Source organism: Barbus barbus (genome assembly GCF_936440315.1).
Source record: "Barbus barbus genome assembly, chromosome: 18".
In the NCBI taxonomy this organism is placed as follows: domain Eukaryota; kingdom Metazoa; phylum Chordata; class Actinopteri; order Cypriniformes; family Cyprinidae; genus Barbus; species Barbus barbus.
In genome coordinates this window covers 15,584,868-15,602,905 of record NC_136746.1, presented here as the reverse complement: position 1 = coordinate 15,602,905, position 18,038 = coordinate 15,584,868, and the positions used below count along the sequence as shown (strand labels likewise).

The following is an 18,038-nucleotide window of genomic DNA, read 5'->3' as shown; positions in this document are numbered from 1 at the left end:
AAACTACTGAACTTTAAACTACTGAAAGAACAAAACTGAGTAGTTCGATCACAGTTATATCCACGGGCGCTGCGGATAATTCACGGGTCGGGTAATAAAAAAATGCGGGTGGGTAAAATAATTCAAGTTATAACTGCATTTTTTTTAAATACATTTTTTCATCAGGCAGACGATTTAGTTTCTGTGTGTGTGTCTGTATGTTCGCCTGATCGGGAAGTTGCAGTGACAGACATTCCAGATAAAGTTTGAAAGTTGTAAAGCCTGTGTTAATGCTATTCAGTAGGCTAATATGGCCAAAGAAGATACTTTGATTGTGGGCTGGTTTTAAATGAACATTTATTTATAAAACAGTGTATTATGTTACCGTTACTTACCCCTTATGGCTCCGAGGTTTTGTTCCGTCTACCACGTTGTGCCAACTCAAAAAGGCTATTTTTATCTAAGCAGCATGGAGAGCCGCTTCAGAAACATGCTGCAGCGTGGCTGGTATAAACGCAAGCACTGATTGAGTGGCCGCGATCAGCTCCGGTCCCCATGGAGCCGTAACGCGCTGCAGACGTGTGCAGTGATGAATGTCACTGAATCTGCTGTTAAAAATGAACCATCCATTCATCATATCATCATGCAAAACATACATGACAAATAGCAAACTTTTCATTGTTTCTCGAAACGTCATGGCATTTCCACACCGGGGATGACATGACTGTGGCGCCAAATCATTTGTCCTCACGCATTGACGTCATTAAATTGCGATCGGTTCTTGAGATCGGCCAAGTGTAGTGAGTACTGATTGAGTCCTAAAATGTGATTATCGACTGATACCGATCTCTGGCCGATTGATCGGAGCATCTCTGGTAAGTGTTGGACCCACGGAATAAACACCATCACAAAAATCCTGTCAATTTGCGGTTCGGGACTTTTCATCCACTGATCATATGTGTCTATTCGCAGGGTGTTTGCAGCAGTGTTTAACAATATAGCCAATCACAGACGTATCTGTTGATTTCATGAATGAAATCCACTCACCCCACCCCAATGTGGTGTTCTGCTGAGTTCTACATGTTTGCAAATTCTCTCATTAAAACAAAGATGTGATGTAGGAATAAGAGAGTGTGCCGTGTAGAGCTTCGATTATTTTTAATTAACTTAATTGTGAGATCGCAATGATCTGCAGTAAGATGAGTGACAGATTTCCACTGACTTATTAAGGGGATGCGCCCATTGTGCACTATATAATTAATTCAGAATTTACATGCATTCACTCACGGATTCACTCTCTGATAACCATTTATCCAATATTGCCACTTCCATTGTGTTACGTATACTACATCAGTTAACTAAGTGAAGGTGAAGCGGGTGCTTGCTCTGCAAAATATGTCTATATGCATGCTGCAGGTGTCGACAAGCCAGTGAGTAAACGAATACTGTGTATAGCATTATTTTTTCGTTCACCATGCAGCAAACTGAAATATTTTTAAAACCGTTTAACTGATTGGTTAAAAATTCTTACTTTAGGTTAATAGTTAAACGGTCAATACGAGCATCCCTTTACTACAAACAGCCACAGTGTTATATTTTGATACAATCAATAGACTTTACTATTATGACACCGTAAAATAAAACACTTTATTTTACGGTGTCATAATGCATAGTAATTACCTAATTAAGTACTTAGTAGTAGCCGTTGTACTTGCATGAAACAAAATGTACTTACCATGTATCTAAGTTATGGAACTTCCTGTAATTACAGTTTGTAATTATGTAGATGTAATAGGCAGCTACTGTTACACATATGTAACAGACAGAGTATGTTACACAGCTACTTGTACACTTAAGTACAATCTTTATGCACTTTATTTTAAGTAGCTTATGCCTGTGTAATATTCTGTAATTTTAACGTTATTAGAGAGGTATTACATAGGCGTGTAAGAAAATATCGATACACATGAGTATTGCGGTATTTTGTTTGGCGATACTGCATCGATTCTCAAAACCGAAATATCGATATAAAGAAAAATTAAAAATCATACTGGATTCATGGCAGTTCTTTCGTTTTGAGTTCATATCCCGACCGCTAGAGAGCAGTCTTCATCTCTGAACTTAAACAGTGACAGGAAATACTAGCATTAGAGCACACCACTAATGTTAGCGTTAATATGGTTCGCTGCCAGTAATGGAGGAGGAAAGAATTGTTCCAGCTCTCGTTTCGGTGTACAAAGCTGAAATGTGGCATCATTTGGGCTTTTGTGGTAATGTCCGCCCCGGGACCGCGGCGCGGGTGCCACCTTGGTCCCGCTGCTTACCGCGTCCCGTGTGAAAAGCCTTCGTGTGGGGCACGGCAGGGTTGCAGCTTTGTCTCGTGTTGGGGGGTGTTTTGTGCAGTGGGGCGGTGCTCGTGTTGCGGTCTCGGCGATTCCATACAGAACATAGATACAAACTGAAAAACCTGTGAAATCCAAGTTGAAAGGTTCTGAGACTGTTCAACATCTGTATTTGTTTTATTGTTTTACAATTGTTTTGATTTCTTTAAGAATCCAGCAAGCACTTTATTTTTCATTAATACTTGGCAGATGTAATTTTTTGTTCAGATCAAAATGCTATGACATTGTATATTACAATTGTAAACTGGTCTTTTTTTATCAAATACATTTTATACATTTAACTAAAGAATCCTGCAAACACTTTAATTTTTCCCCCTTGACTCGTAGTACTGCACAAAAAGTGGTTCAATAACGTTGAATGTTACAGGGACTGATTAATTGCAAATGCAGATCCCAGTGTGTTCTGGTTAAACTATTTTTATTTATTTATTTATTTCTAAGGTTGGCATATAGTTGTGCGCTCTTAATGACAGCTTTCCTAAAAATATATCCTATTCGTAAAATAAGAAATATCCCAATATATCGCCTTGCTTACGGTATCGCAATATATTGTATCGCAACCCCTGTATCGTGATGCGTATCGCCAGTTTCTTGCCAATACACAGCCCTGTATTTAAGCTGTGTACTGGTGGGTTAAATCAAACTAAGGTGCAGCTGGATAAGGTGTATAGTATAGATACACACAAAGTACACTTAAGTATAATCTTGATGCGCTTTATTTTAAGTAGCTTATGTCTGTGTACTTTTATAATTACATTGTATAAAGTCTGCAACACATATCTATATTTTGGTTACATAAGTAGCTGTGTAACAGACTCGATCTGTTACATATGTGTAACAGTAGCTGCCTATTACATCTACATAATTACAAACTGTAATTACAGGCTGTTCCATAACTTAGTTACATGGTAAGTACATTTTTTTCATGTAAGTACAACGGCTACTACTAAGTACTTAACTAGGTAATTACCGTTTTTTTTTTTTTTTTGCTTGTATGACCTATTAAAATGTAATGGTGATGAATCTGTAAGTTGTCTAATATGCAAAAGGGGAAAAGCAAACATTTTAAGGTTTTTTTTAAATAAGATTTTTAGCAAAGGCAAATAAAAGCTAAACTTGTTTTTTGACAAATAAAAGCATGACTTGTTGTAGGAATGCTTTCATTTTTAACTAAATGTACAATGCAACAAAGCATCATTTGTTTTGTCTGTTTTTAAAAATTCTTTCTCTTATACGCTGCACACTATCTGCCTCGTGTTAGACATGCATCCTGCATCTCTGTATCTTTGTTGGGCAGATTCCCCTCAGTGGTTCCAGTTAATCTTGTCGGTTTTGGTATTGCTGATTGCTTATCAAGATGCTGATGTCTCCACCAACAAAGGGGAGATGACTTTTGCAGCCTCGTTCCAGACTATGCTAATCCAGCACTCAATATGGCCTATCTGGGGATTTATGAAAGCAACAGTGGGCTTTCTGATTTACGGCTTTACACAGATCCATCTTCAGGAACACGCGGAAAGGTCTGTTCAATATGTTATCAGATCCAAACCTTTAAAGCTCGGAGCGTGGTGGTTTAGGATTTAAGGAGGTTGCTCAGAGTTGCTGGCCGTTCACATAAACGTTGTTGTTATGGGCTTATGGGTTTTGAGAGGTTTGTCTTCTCCAAGGTCTTCTGTGCCATATAAAGACATTTAGGACATGAAAATTAAGCCATTTTCTCATGTGTTGAACCACGTGATTCTTTCATAATGTTCGGTCTGAGTTTCTGCTCTCAGTAATGTATTTTTGTAAGCTTCTTATGAAATTGTATGAAATGGCAGTCGTCCAAATGCTTCCCTTTAAACCCAAAGCAGAGTTTAATGAGTACCGTGTGTGTGTGTGTGTGTGTGTGTGTGTGTGTATATGCACACACAGTGGTGTTGAAAAGTGTTGGCCCCCTTCCTGATTTTTTTCTTTTTTTGCATGTTTGTCAAACTTTAATGTTTCAGATCATCAAACAAATTTAAATATTAATCAAAGATAACACAAATAAACACAACATGCAGTTTTTAAATGAAGGGTTTTTTTATGAAGGGAAAACAAAATCCAAACCAACATGGCCCTGTGTGAAAGTGTTTTTAAAACAACTGTGGTTTATCACACCTGAGTTCAGTTTCTCTAGCCACACCCAGGCCTGATTACTGCCACACCTGTTCAATCAAGAAATCACTTAAATAGGACCTGCCTGACAAAGTGAAGTAGACCAAAAGATCCTCAAAAGCTACACATCATGCTGAGATCCAAAGAAATTCAGGAACAAATGAGAGAGAAAGTAATTGAGGGTGCTTTCTCACCTGCCTCATTTAGTTCGGTTGATTCGCACTAAAGTTCGTTTTCCCTCTTGGTGCGGTTCGTTTGGGCAGGTGAGAAAGCAGCAATCGCACTCTGGTGCGCACCAAAAGCGGACCAAACAAGCGTACGAGACCTCGTTTCCGCGTACCGTGGTTCGTTTGTGGTGAGAAAGTGATCCGACCTTAAACAGATCCAACTGCAAAAAGAACTGCGCATTTTTGGACTAAACCAGCTGCCGTAGTCAGCTGCGCTGTGCATTATAGGATGAGGAAGTGTTTGTTGACAGTTTGCAGTTTAGCATGGCAGGTCGCGGACAAACTTAGGATTGTGAGGAGGTGCGGAGCATCAAAATAGCAGTGTGCTGTCTGCTGCATTTTACTCCTGTCTTTGTTTACTTCCGGGAGCACCGTTGGAATTTTCCCGTATGCTATTTCTGACCAATCGAAAATCAGTTTAGGGAATGCGTTCAAAGACCCATCTAGCCAACAAGTGAAGCGGATGTTGTCACGTGACTGCATTTTGGTTCGTTTCAGCTGGTTCGGACCAGAGCAAACAGTGTGGTGTGAAAAGGAACCAAAACGGCTAAAAATAGCTACAATGTATAATTTTTTGCCTTTGGTTCGAACCAAATGATCCGAACTACAGATGTGAAAGCACCCTGAGATCTATCAGTCTGGAAAAGGTTATAAAGCCATTTCTAAAGCTTTGGAACGCCAGCGAACCACAATGAGAGCCATTATCCACAAATGGCGAAAACATGGAACAGTGGTGAACCTTCCCAGGAGTGGCTGCCCGACCAAAATTACCCCAAGAGCGCGGCGACGATTGTTGTTTGTTTTGGGGAGTTTCGGCCTTTACTCTCCTCTTCAGCTGGTGAAATTCATGTTCAATCAGACTTAAATCTGGAGATTGACTTGGGCAATCTTAAGACTTTCCATTTCTTTGCCCTTATAAATTCCTTGACTGAACTGGCAGGGTGTTTTGGGTCATTGTCCTGATGCAATATGAAGCACTTCCCAATGAATCTGGTGGCATTTTCTTGAATATTGGTAGGCAAGATGGTTTTGTACCCTTCCAAATTCATTCTGCTACTGTCATCATACATGAAGTTATCAGTAAAGTTGAGAGGGCCTGTTCCAGAGACAGCCATACATGCCCATGCCATGACACCACCTCCACCATGCTTTATAGATGAAGCTGTATGCTTGGGATCATTTGCAGTTCCCTTTTTTTCTCCACATTTTTGCTTTCCCATCACTTAGATAAAGGTTCATCTTTGTCTCATCGGTCCATAAACACAGTTCCAAAACTCTTCTGGCTCACCTTTGTGCTTTTTTGCAAACTCTAATCTTGCCTTTCTATTTTTGGTTTGCATCTTGCTGTGTAGCATCTGTAATTCTGTGTCAAAGTCTCCTGAGGACAGTAGATTGTCAGAGCATCACCTCAGCTTTCTGGAAGTTGTTGGTGATTTTACAGTCACTTCTTTTAGGGTTCATTTTCACAGCTTTTATGATTTGTCTGTCATCAACTACTGTTGTTTTCTCAGCCGATCAGGTCGTTGTTGGTTGCTGGTGTCACTGGTGGTTTCCAAACTCTTGATTTCTCTATGCCCTTTGTTTTTGCAATAGCTCTAATTGACTTCCTCTTTTCTTTTAGCATCCAAATTGCTTGCTTTTCTCTCAAAGGCAGCTCCCTCATCTTCATCCTGGTTTGTGTGCGTCTTCATCAAATGCAAGATTCAGAATGCAGAAGTAATGGATATAACTGATACGACACATTCCCTGCTTTTAATATCTGAATAATTAATGCAACAGGACACAGCTGATCACTTAGAAAGACCTGTGAGACAACTGTTCCAATACTTATGCTCACATCAGATAGAGGGATGAAACTCTAAAAGTGCTGAACGTTTTAGCTGGTAAAACATGTATGAATCACCCAATAATAAAATGTGACATTCTGTAGTTTTGTCTCATATTCATCTTTTAATCATATTTGTAAATATCTCGACTCCACAGCCAACAGAGCAATTTTGTCTTTACTGTTCCAATACTTATGGAGGGCACTGTATGTGTGTGTGTGTGTGTGTGTGTGTATATATATGTGTACATATGAAGTTTAGCGGAGAATCGCAAAGCAAAAGCTCATGCACTTCTGACAGCAAAATTAAAATATTTCCATGGCCTTTTTTAACATTTACAGATGCAGAATATACCTGTGAAATGTAAGTTATGCATTAAGGAAAACATCACATCTCAAGCACCTTAAACAGCGTGAGTAGCGTCTCTGTCAGCCTCACACGCAGCCTTTCTGTCAGAGCATCTGACGAGCCGCTTTAAACGGAAACTATAGGCTACTATATTTTAAGAGTTTTTCAAAGCCATATAATATTTTCATATAAAGCTTGTCACATGTTTAGAACAAATTGTATTATGCATTTTCTCCGCAGCAGTTGCGTCTGTCCTCCCTAGATATTTTTTCAGATGCGCTCGTATCAAACTACTGTATATCGATATTAACAGCATTGCTTCATACAGTATTGCTTATAAAAAATATATTGATATACAGTATATCATACAAACTCTATATACCGCCCAGCCCTAATATAATGTGTGTGTGTGTGTGTGCTGTCAGTCGATTAAAAAGAAAAAACTAATTAATCGCACATTCTTTCTGAAATTAATCCCACCTAACATTAAAGTTTTTAAATATACTTTTATATTGCAATAATTTCTCATTCAATCTTCAAATTAATGTACAAAGAGCATAAAGACAGTATATTTTTAATATTTGTTTAATGTCGTCTTTTTTTATGGCTGAAGGCCAGTATCAATTCATACTGATTTCTAGGTGTGTAACGATTAACCGTGGGCCGGTTGAAAATCGATTCATATACACTATATTGCCAAAAGTATTGGGTCACCCCCTTCTAATGAACATGTTTGACTACTTTAGTAATTTCTTTGAGTACAAATCTTAATGTTTAAGCATATAATGATATTCTACGGAATTGTGTGCTTCTAATGTTATAGCAAGTTTGGACAGGACCCTTTTCTAGTCTAACATGACAGTGCCTCTGTGTGTAAGGCACGGTTCAAAAAGACATGATTGATTCAGTCAGTGTGGAAGAACTTGACTGGTCTGCAGAAAGCCAAGTCCTGATCCCAGCTGAACACCTCTGGTGTGACTTTAAATGCAGACCTTGAGCCAAAAACTCATCACCAAACACCAATGACTTGTATAGACACTATAAGGACAAAAGTGTTGGGACACCCCCTTCTTTAGAACAGAAAAAGGCACTAACAAAACTGTGGCAACAAAGATGGAAACAATTCATGTATTTAAAAATTGTATTTCCATCTCTGTTGCAAAAGTTTTGGACGTGTCTAAAATGACAGTACCCTTATGTACAAGTCATTGGTGTTTGGTGATGAGTTTTTGGAAAATTAATCACCTGTGTTAATGCGCTAATTTTGACAGCACTAAAAAAATATATATATACAGTGGGTATGCAAAGTATTCAGACCCCCTTAAATTTTTCACTCTTTGTTATATTGCAGCCATTTGCTAAAATCATTTAAGTTAATTTCATTTTTTTTTCCTCAATGTACACACAACACATATTGACAGAAAAAACACAGAATGGTTGACTTTTGCTTTTTATTAAAAAAGAAAAACTGAAATATTCCGCTTTCATTCAAAACTCACTTTAAACCACCATCGAGTGTTTCCGATTGCTGTCTAATGTGTTTTGGCCATGTAATGTAATGTTGGCCATGTAATGGAGTCAGAACAGCGATTGCAGAAGAGCGAATGCATATAACGTTATACATACTGGCTGACAGCGCTGGAAGGTGCTAATGCTTTTCAGTAAATTAGTGGAAAATTAATAGAAAAGAGGATTCTGTCTGAGCTATGCGTTTTAAAACGAGCACGGACTAGTGTAAACGTAGCCTAACAGATGGTGTAAACTGAAAACTATTTGAGCTTTAGTAAAATTATTTCCACTCTATAGTGTTGGATATATTTTGTTCCTTTGTGCAGTGGCTCAGGAGTCTTTGAGTCTGTATAAACATCAAGAAGCTGAAAAAGTAAAACCAATTATTTTTATTTTATTTTTTGGAGATAACGTAATCTTGTTATAATTTATTAGCTAGCACATGTCCAGGCCCGTCTGAAGTTTGCCAAAGACCATCTGGATGATCCAGGGGAGGCATGGGAGAAGGTCATGTGGTCAGATGAGACCAAAATATAACTTTTTGGTATAAACTCCACTCGCCGTGTTTGGAGAAAGAAGGATGAATACCATCCCAACCGTGAAGCATGGGGGTGGAAACATCATGCTTTGGGGGTGCTTTTCTGCAAAGGGGACAGGACGACTGCACCGTGTTGAGGGGAGGCTGGATGGTGCCATGTATCGCGAGATTTTGGGCAACAACCTCCTTCCTTCAGTAAGAGCATTGAAGATGGGTCGTGGCTGGGTCTTCCAGCATGACAATGACCCCAAACACACAGCAAGGGCAACTAAGGAGTGGCTCCGTCAGAAGCATTTCAAGGTCCTGGAGTGGCCTAGCCAGTCTCCAGACCTGAACCCAATAGAAAATCTACAGAGGGAGCTGAAACTCTGTGTTGCCCAGCGACAGCCCCAAAACCTGAAAGATCTGGAGAAGACCTGTATGGAGGAGTGGGCCAAAATCCCTGCTGCAGTGTGTGCAAACCTGGTCAAGAACTACAGGAAACATCTGACCTCTGTAATTGTAAACAAAGGTTTCTGTTCTAAATATTAAGTTCTATTTTTCTATTGTATCAAATACTTATTTCATGCAATAAAATGGAAATTAATTATTAAAAAATCATACAATGTGATTTTCAGAATTTATTTTTTAGATTTAGAAAAATCGGCAGTGTATCAAATACTTATTTGCTCCACTGTGTGTATGGTATGTATGTATGTATGTGTGATCATTAAGTCAACAAAACCTGCTCTGCTCTGTATATCAGTATGCACAGTACAAGCTGCTAATCTCGTTAGATTGGCCTCTTGTGCTCATAATGCAGTGTGGTGACTGTACCTTTCCTCTACTAAAGATCACCAGACTTGTTTCTCGTTTAGAGATGGACTAAGCTGTTGGCGCTTTTGCTAACAAGCAAAATATAGAGTGCCTGCCATTCCTCAGAGAGTCCAACAAGCCTCCGTAGGACCTCAATGATGCCAATTAGCCACATCGTTTTCTCGCCATTTTGCATAGCCTCTAGCAGTGTGTGCAAGGGCTATCTAGGAGTTAAAGTCCCTGACAAGCATGCCTCTCAATTATTTCTTGTATGTTTCATCACAGTTGAATCACCATCTGGACCAGTCCGCTCATTACCTTTTCCTGTCTGGACAATTTCACATGTTTTCTGTTGCCAGCTCTTGAGTCAGTATGACATGTTCAGAAGGGAAGAAAAATAGCTGTTTTTATTATTCTGTTGGTGAATAACAATTGATTTTGAGGTTTTGATACCAATGTTGATACAACCTATTTTATCAAAATAGTAAAAATAGTATAGAACTGTTTTTTATTTAAAGGTATAGTTCACCCAAAAATGAAAATCCTGTCATTATTACTCACCCTCATGTCTTTCCAAACTCGTAAGAGTTGTGTTTTCCGAATATGAACGAAGGATTGACAGGTTTGGAACGACACGAGGGTGAGTAATCAATGAAAATTTTCATTTTTGGGTGAACTATCCCTTTAAAGATGTTTATGTAAATAAATAATGTAATTTATTCATGTGATGTCATAGCTGAATTTGGCAAAGCTGTTGCTCACAAAATGTTTCTTTTTATTGTCAGTGTTGAAACAGTAATGCTGCTTAGTATTTTTAATAATAATTAAAAATAAAACTAAATTGATTGTCATATGGTTTAATGCATGGTTATTAGATTTGATGCATTTAATACAGGTCAGATACAGTGCTTTTTCCCCCTAACTCTTGACATTCATAACTTGAACGAATGTGTCTCTTCAGGTTTGTTCAAACCTTGACATTGGGTAAATGTACTGCAGTATGCATAATATAGATGTGTCTGCAGAGTCATTGCTTTGCTCTTTTCTGCTTATCTCTGAAGTGACACCAGCTGAAGTAAATTCATTTTCATATCAAGCTTAAAGCTTCAAGTTGGCATGTTTGATCAGTTTCTTTTCTGTCTCAGCAGCCTGTCAGCCGATGATGTTGTATCCAAACATAAATGGAAAGGTAGCAGATATGCTCTGTTTGTGTATGAAAGGACACACTGTACAGTATTTGCTCAGCTGAAGTGTAAGGATGTCTTTGCATTACTTGTTTCGTCCTGATGGGGGAGTTGTCTTTCCAATCCTCCCTTATTTGTCTCAGCAAGCATATTTTATTGCGACATCTGTTCCAGGCTAGTAATGTGTCTTAAGCAACCAACATGATAATCAGTTAAAAAGGAAGTCTCGCCATACTCTCCAAAAGTGTTTAATTTGTACACACTGCGTTTCTGATTTGTTAGTCAAGTAACAGAAAATGAACAAATTAGGTTCTAGTTTTAAGGGGACTGACATGAATTTTATTCTTTGAGATGTCCCGATTTCCATGTAACTATTAAGAATCCCCTTCAAAGAAGATAGAGATGCTGCAATTATCTCTTCGTGGGAAAAATTCCTGTGCATTTCTTCTTTTGTCAGTATAGCAACACTATAACTAATGGCATTGGTTTAATACAGACAGAAAGATGCTAAGCATATGTTTAGCTTTGAAAAAGTTAAATATTGGTGAATCTTACAGTTTCCTTTGCGACTAAGAATATTCATAAACCACATGTCATTTACATTCCTTATAGCCTAATCGTGCATGTTATTGTGTGTATGAAAATATATATATATTTAATAAAATAAAGCTAAATTGCATACTTAATTTATTCTTTTGTTCTTTATTACTAACTGTTTACTTGAGTATTTACTTTAAAAAGCATTTAATTGAGAACTACTTAAAAGCTAAACCTCAGTGCTACTTTTTAATAATTATTTGCTGTGGAAATTCAGTTTCATGATTTTGTTACAGTTGAAAAGGCAGGTATTTGTATGTCATTATTGCAGATGTAGCTATTTTTACAGGATGTACAAAGTGGAATCCATGAACAATCTCTCCAAGTTTAATTGAGTTGCTATAGAGAAAACTCTTTATGATGTTGATCATGTGGCAATGTATTCCACAGTGTCATATGTTTGGGAACACTGTGAAGAGAAGATGTTTAGCTTAAATTAACTTTAAGGTACACTTTTGGTTCCACTGCATATGTTAATGCAGCATGTAAAAGTTTTTTTTTTTTTTTGTGAACAATTATTTTTATTAAGCAGTCTTTTCAGTACAACACAAAGTATAACACCAATCCAGACTGCAGCCATACCCCCCACCCACCAACCCACCAGGCAGACCCACACTGTGCCGAGAAAAACAAGACACTGCAGTGGAGAAAAGTACAAAGTACAATACCCAATCACAAGATAAATAATCCATTCAAAATAAATTATACATCAAAAAGAATAAACAAAAGATTTAACAATGTCAAAAATAGCATTCCAGGTCTTCAAAGTTTTTGTCTTGCAGCATGGAAAAGTTTTAATGTACTTGCCTGTCTTTACGGATTGGATTGCTTTGAGTTCCAGTAGTGAAGTGACGAGTGCGACCTTGTGAAAATCACATCAGGCTCCAATCTAGCGTCCTTTCAGTGTATTATATACCTGACAGGCTCAACTGAAAGTGATTGTCATGCTCAGGAATGGACAGAAGTGATCTGGCTCAGGGCCGCTGCCACCATGTTCCTCATCTCTCTGTTGGCTCTCCACAGTGCTGCACACTGACCCTCAGCAGGCCGGACGTCTATGCCACTTTCCTGCTTCTGACTTCTATTTCCTGACAATTATCTGGATCACCAACATGGCTGTTGTGGCGTAATGACTGTGCCTCGTTTTCTCTGCCGTTAGTGAGCCGTCATGGCTGATGTGTGTTGCTGTAATGGCTTCTCATGGCCATGGAGGACAGATAGGAGACATTACTGGGAGTGTCTCATTAAATGAGCATGAAATTGAAAGCTGCTTCCCATCTGACAAAGACTTTGTGCTGAGCTTTTATCTCTGATGACATGTAGTTGGGTTTCACTTGATAATACAAAAGGATAAAATGATTCCTCAAAGTCTCCTTTATGGAGTTTGTTTGTTCACTCTGATTTTCAGAAGTGTCACAATTGCACAGAAATAGACAAATAAAAAGATAAACGAGTACTTTCCTGGATGTTTCATAATATTATTCCCAATGCTGGAATTCTACAAAAATATCAAGTCACCCATTACGATATTAAGGTCTAGAAAGGATGATAGTGGAACATGGTCTGGCTTGGTTATGTCTTATATTCCGTTAATTTTTGGCTATTGTTTTGTGGCTGAAGGGTGTTCTGAGCTTAAGAAGTTCAGCGCCCCACCAAAAAATATTTATACATACCCTGGACAACAAAACCAGTTATAAGGGTCAATTTCTCGAAAATTGAGATTTATACATCATCTGAAAGCTGAATAAATAAGCTTTCCACTGATGTATGGACAATATTTGGCCGAGATGCAACTATTTTAAAATCTGGAATCTGAGGGTGCAAAATAATCAAAATATTGAGAAAATCACCTTTAAAATTGTCCAAATGAAGTTCTTAGCAATGCATAATGCTAATCAAAAATTAAGTTTTGCTATATTTACAGTAGGAAATTTACAAAATATCTTCATGGAACATGATCTTTACCTAATATCCTAATGATTTATTGCAAAAAAGAAAAATTAATAATTTTGACCCATACCTTGAATTTTTGGCTATTGCTAAAAAAATATACCCCAGCGACTTAAGACTGGTTTTGTTGTCCAGGGTCTCACATTATTATTTAATATTATTGTATTTTTGAAATACTCTCATCTATGATAGCCATTTTTTTCTTAGTGACTTATTAAATCTGCAGCATTTTAAAATATATATCAGTCTGGTCCCCCAACAGAGATAATCAGCCCAAAAATAAATTCATGTAGTTAAACAAGTAAATTCAAATAATAATAAAAAAATTAAAACATTTTGCAATACTAGAACTTTTTTTTTTTTTTTTGCAGTGCTTGAGATAATTACCATGGATGGATGAATGGATGGATGGATAGAAGGAAAATTAAAAATAATCAAATAACCTCCGTTGGCCCACTTGAGATGGACTGACCCACATGAGTATTCTTGGTGACTTAAGTCTCGGTGCTCTTATTTTTATTTGAGAAATGTTTCTTATTTTTTTTGCTCTGCTGAGCTTTTATCCTTTTTATTCCTCTAAATCCATGCATGTCGTTATTGATAATTGATACATTTGTTTTAATGAAACATTGTTGTGGAGTTGGACGGTGGATGATCTAGTTTTAAAGGTTGTGTGTCAGTGGTCATTGGACTGGAAAGTTTGCTGCCTACGCTGCAGTTTGTCAGCGTCTCGAAAGCTTGATCATCCTCAGACCTCCGCGTCTCTTCATCATTGTCTCCGTTTTGCTTCAGTTAACAGATATCCTGCCACTTTAGCACCAGCGTTGATTTATGATCTTGTGCTGAAGATATTTAAAAACATTATTTACTGAAAAAACTGAGATGTGTTTTGACACTATTTCAACTACTAAATACTTTTTTTCTTTTGTGTTTATCATTTGGTTTGGAAATAATGTTTATATTATGTATCTTTTGACCATCTAAAAGACTTTTAGCTGATTGGGTACCGTTTATTACCCCAGGCAAATTATTCATTATGCTGTTCGGATAAATTCACAGTGCATGCTCTAGTTATTGACTTTTTGAATTTATCTTTACTACACCACTGTAAGAATTACTTTAACCTCTGACCCTAAACATATACACACACACACACACACACACACACACACACACATATATATATATATATATATATATATATATATATATATATATATATATATATATATATATATATATATATATATATATAATATATATATATATATAATATTTTTTTTTTTTTAAATTTCCTTCTAGATGACTGCACGATCCCTGCCAGCGGTACAGTCTGATGAACGACTTCAGCCTCTTTTGAGCCACCTCAGGTAATTGATGCCATTGGAAAATGTTTTGACGTAAAACTATATTCTACGTTCTTTATTATTGCATTGATTATTACAGGAGCTTTATTAAAGCCAGGTATTTTATTCAGTCATATCCACATGGGACTTTTCTTTTGTTTCTTAAAAAATAGTAGGAAAAAACATTCATACAATAATCCTTAGTTGTTGTTTGCAGTTTTCTTGGCCTACTGAGGATAGATCAAACGGTCCACTCGAGGCCAGACAGTACCCAAAATGACTTTTACCAAGCTTTCCTTTATCTCTCGCACTCGCTTTCATTCAGTCTCTTTCATTAATGCTCTGGGCACAGTCCCATGATGATGCGCCAAGGGTCCTCCACGTGTGAACCTGGTCTTGCATTTTGGCTGCAGCCCAGCGGGGATACCAGTGTAGATTAAAGCTGGGCCTCTCAGTCATTGGCCACACTGCATGCACGGACAACCATGTCCCTCCACTTGCTCGCAGTGAAGGGGAACAATGGCAGCATTCCCAGCAGTCAATTCATTTGCTTTTTGATGGACTCTGAATGAGAGCATTTTAATTGGTTGTGTCTTTAGAGGCGACAGTTGTGGCTGCGGAGGATTGGTTAGTAGACTCTTTTACTTTTTGTCAGCACTGGGCAAGCCAGATAAGAGGGTTTGAAGGGCCGGTGTGGAGCGGAACACTGAAGGAGTGTAGAAGAATGGGAGAACAGGGCCTGGAAATGCTTAATTATTCATTCCATCACACACGGCCTCAGCGGATGTGGCACTGTTTAGTGGGACCAGACCAAAAGGAATCTGCTTCTTTGCAGAGCTTCTCTTGAAAATGTTGTGTAGTATTTGCCGTCATCATGTTCTCACTACTTCTGTCACTGGATGTCAGTGGATTCAGTAGAACAGTCTGTGGCTTTGAGATATAACAGGGCTGCACAATTGGTATTTACTTTTTTCTATTTGCGCTCTGAGAATCACAATCAGAATGAGCTTTATTGCCAGGTATGTTTAAACATACAAGGAATTTGTTTTCGTGACAGTAGCTTCCACAGTGCAACAGAATACATTTCACTGCTGGTCCTACATTTCACTGCTGGTTATACTCTGTATAATTGTGTATGTGACAAATAAAAATCTTGAATGACAGTGACAGGACAAAAAAACATAATAAAAGAATAAAAATAGAACAAGTGAATAGTGAATAACAATATACAAATTGACAATTGTATTTACAGTTAAATTACAATAGACCAGTTTTGTATGTACAGATAATTTTGAGCAAATTCGAAATGTAAACTAAGTATGTGTGTTAGATAAATAAGTGCATAAGTGTATAAATAGTATTGTGTGTTCCACAATTATTCTCAAGTGTTCATGAGATGGATTGCCTGAGGGAAGAAACTGTGCCTGGCCATTCTGGTGCTCAGAGCTCTGTAGCGTCGACCAGGCGGCAGCAGTTCAAAGAGGGAGTGTGCTGGATGTGAGGGGTTCAGAGTGATTTTGCCAGCCCTTTTGCTCACTCTGGATAAGTACAGTTCTTGGTGAGTATGGAGGGTTGTACCAATGATTCGCTCAGCAGTCCGGACTACCCTCCGTAGTCTACTGAGGTCAGATTTGGTAGCTGAGCTGAACCAGACAATAATTTAAGTGCAGAGGACTGATTCAATGTTGGCGGAGTAGAACTGTTTCAGCAGCTCAAGATGGTACTTTTTCAAAGGAGAGAACGCAGCCCTGAGGGGCTCCAGTGTTGATTATGCGGGTGCTGGATGAGAATTTTCCCAGCCTCCCTAGCTGCTGCCTGTCTGTCAGGAAGCTTGTGATCCACTGACATATGAAGTTGGGCATGGAATGCTGAGTTAGTTTAGGCAGGAGGAGATTTGGGATGATAGTGTTAAAAGCCGAGCTTAAGTCCACAAACAGGATCCTCACGTTAGTCCCTGGTCTGTCTAGATGTTGCAGAACATAATGCAGTCCCATATTGACTGCATCGTCCACAGACCTGTTTGCTCTGTAGGCAAACTGTAGAGGATCCAGCAAGGGTCCAGTAATGTCCTTCAGGTAGGCCAGCACCAGTTTTTCAAATGACTTCATGACCACAGACTTTAGAACCACAGGCCTGTAGTCATTTAGTCCATTAATTTTGGGTTTCTTTGGGATGGGGATAATGGTGGAGCGTTTGAAGCATGAAGGGGCTTCGCACAGCTCCAGTGATCTGTTGAATATCTGTGTGAAGATGGCCAGCTGGTCAGCACAGGATTTCAGACAGGTTGGTGTAACGCAATCTGGGCCTGTTTCTTTCTTTCTCTTCTGCTTCTGGAAGACCTGGCACACATTATCTTCACTGATCTGAAGTGCAGGTGTTGGGGAGAGTGGGGTTGCAGGAGGTGTTAATGGTTGTTTGTAGAGGTGTTCAGAGCGGGTGTGGGGTGTTTTTTTTTTTTTTTTTTTTCAGTCTTGCAATAAAATTCAATTCAGATCATCTGCTAGTTGTTGATTCTCTACAGCACTGGGGGATGGTGTCTTGTAGTTGATGTCTTTCAGACCTTTCCACACTGATGCGGAGTCGTTGGAAGTGAACTGAATCCTTAGTTTTTCAGAATAATTCCCTTTTGTCACTCTGATCTCCTTTTCCAGTGTGCATTTGGCCCGTTTATACAAGACTTTGTTCCCCTTCCTGTAAGCATCTTCTTTGGCCTGACGAAGCCGACTTAACACGCTGTCTGGAATGGCGTCATTCAGCCAGGTTTCCGTGAAACACAGAGCAGCAGAGTTTGAAAAATCTTTATTTATCTGGGAGAGCAGGAGTTTGTCCGATTTGTTGGGTAGAGAGCGGAGATTTGCCAGATGGATGCTAGGTAGCGCTGTTCGAAATCCACGCTGTCTGAGCTTCACGACCGCGTCTGCGCATCCTGAAGCATTTGATCAGCACCGCTGCTCCGCCAACTACAATGTCCAGCAAAACATCAGAATAGTCGAAAACCGGTGATATATCGGGTGATGTGTACTCTCTGGTGAAACAGATTGCAGGGATAGAACTAAAGACAGGACAAACTAACAAAAACATAAAACCAACTGCAGAGCACGCCACGGAGTCAGCCATCAGCAGCGCCATCTTGAGACTTATTAATGGGAGTACTAACATTACTATTTTTGTCCCTAATGTCATAATAAATACTAACTT

The 18,038-nt window shown here is 38.6% G+C and overlaps 1 protein-coding gene across 1 annotated transcript in view; it reads left to right on the top strand.

The window, feature by feature from the left end:
• Positions 1-18,038, top strand: part of LOC306884764 (DNA primase large subunit-like) — a 73,582-nt gene that overhangs the window by 22,842 nt on the left and 32,702 nt on the right. Inside the window, exon 8 of the mRNA XM_079440949.1 lies at positions 14,797-14,864. Within this exon, the coding sequence (XP_079297075.1) occupies positions 14,797-14,864 (68 nt within the window). The remainder of the gene's footprint in view (positions 1-14,796; positions 14,865-18,038) is intronic.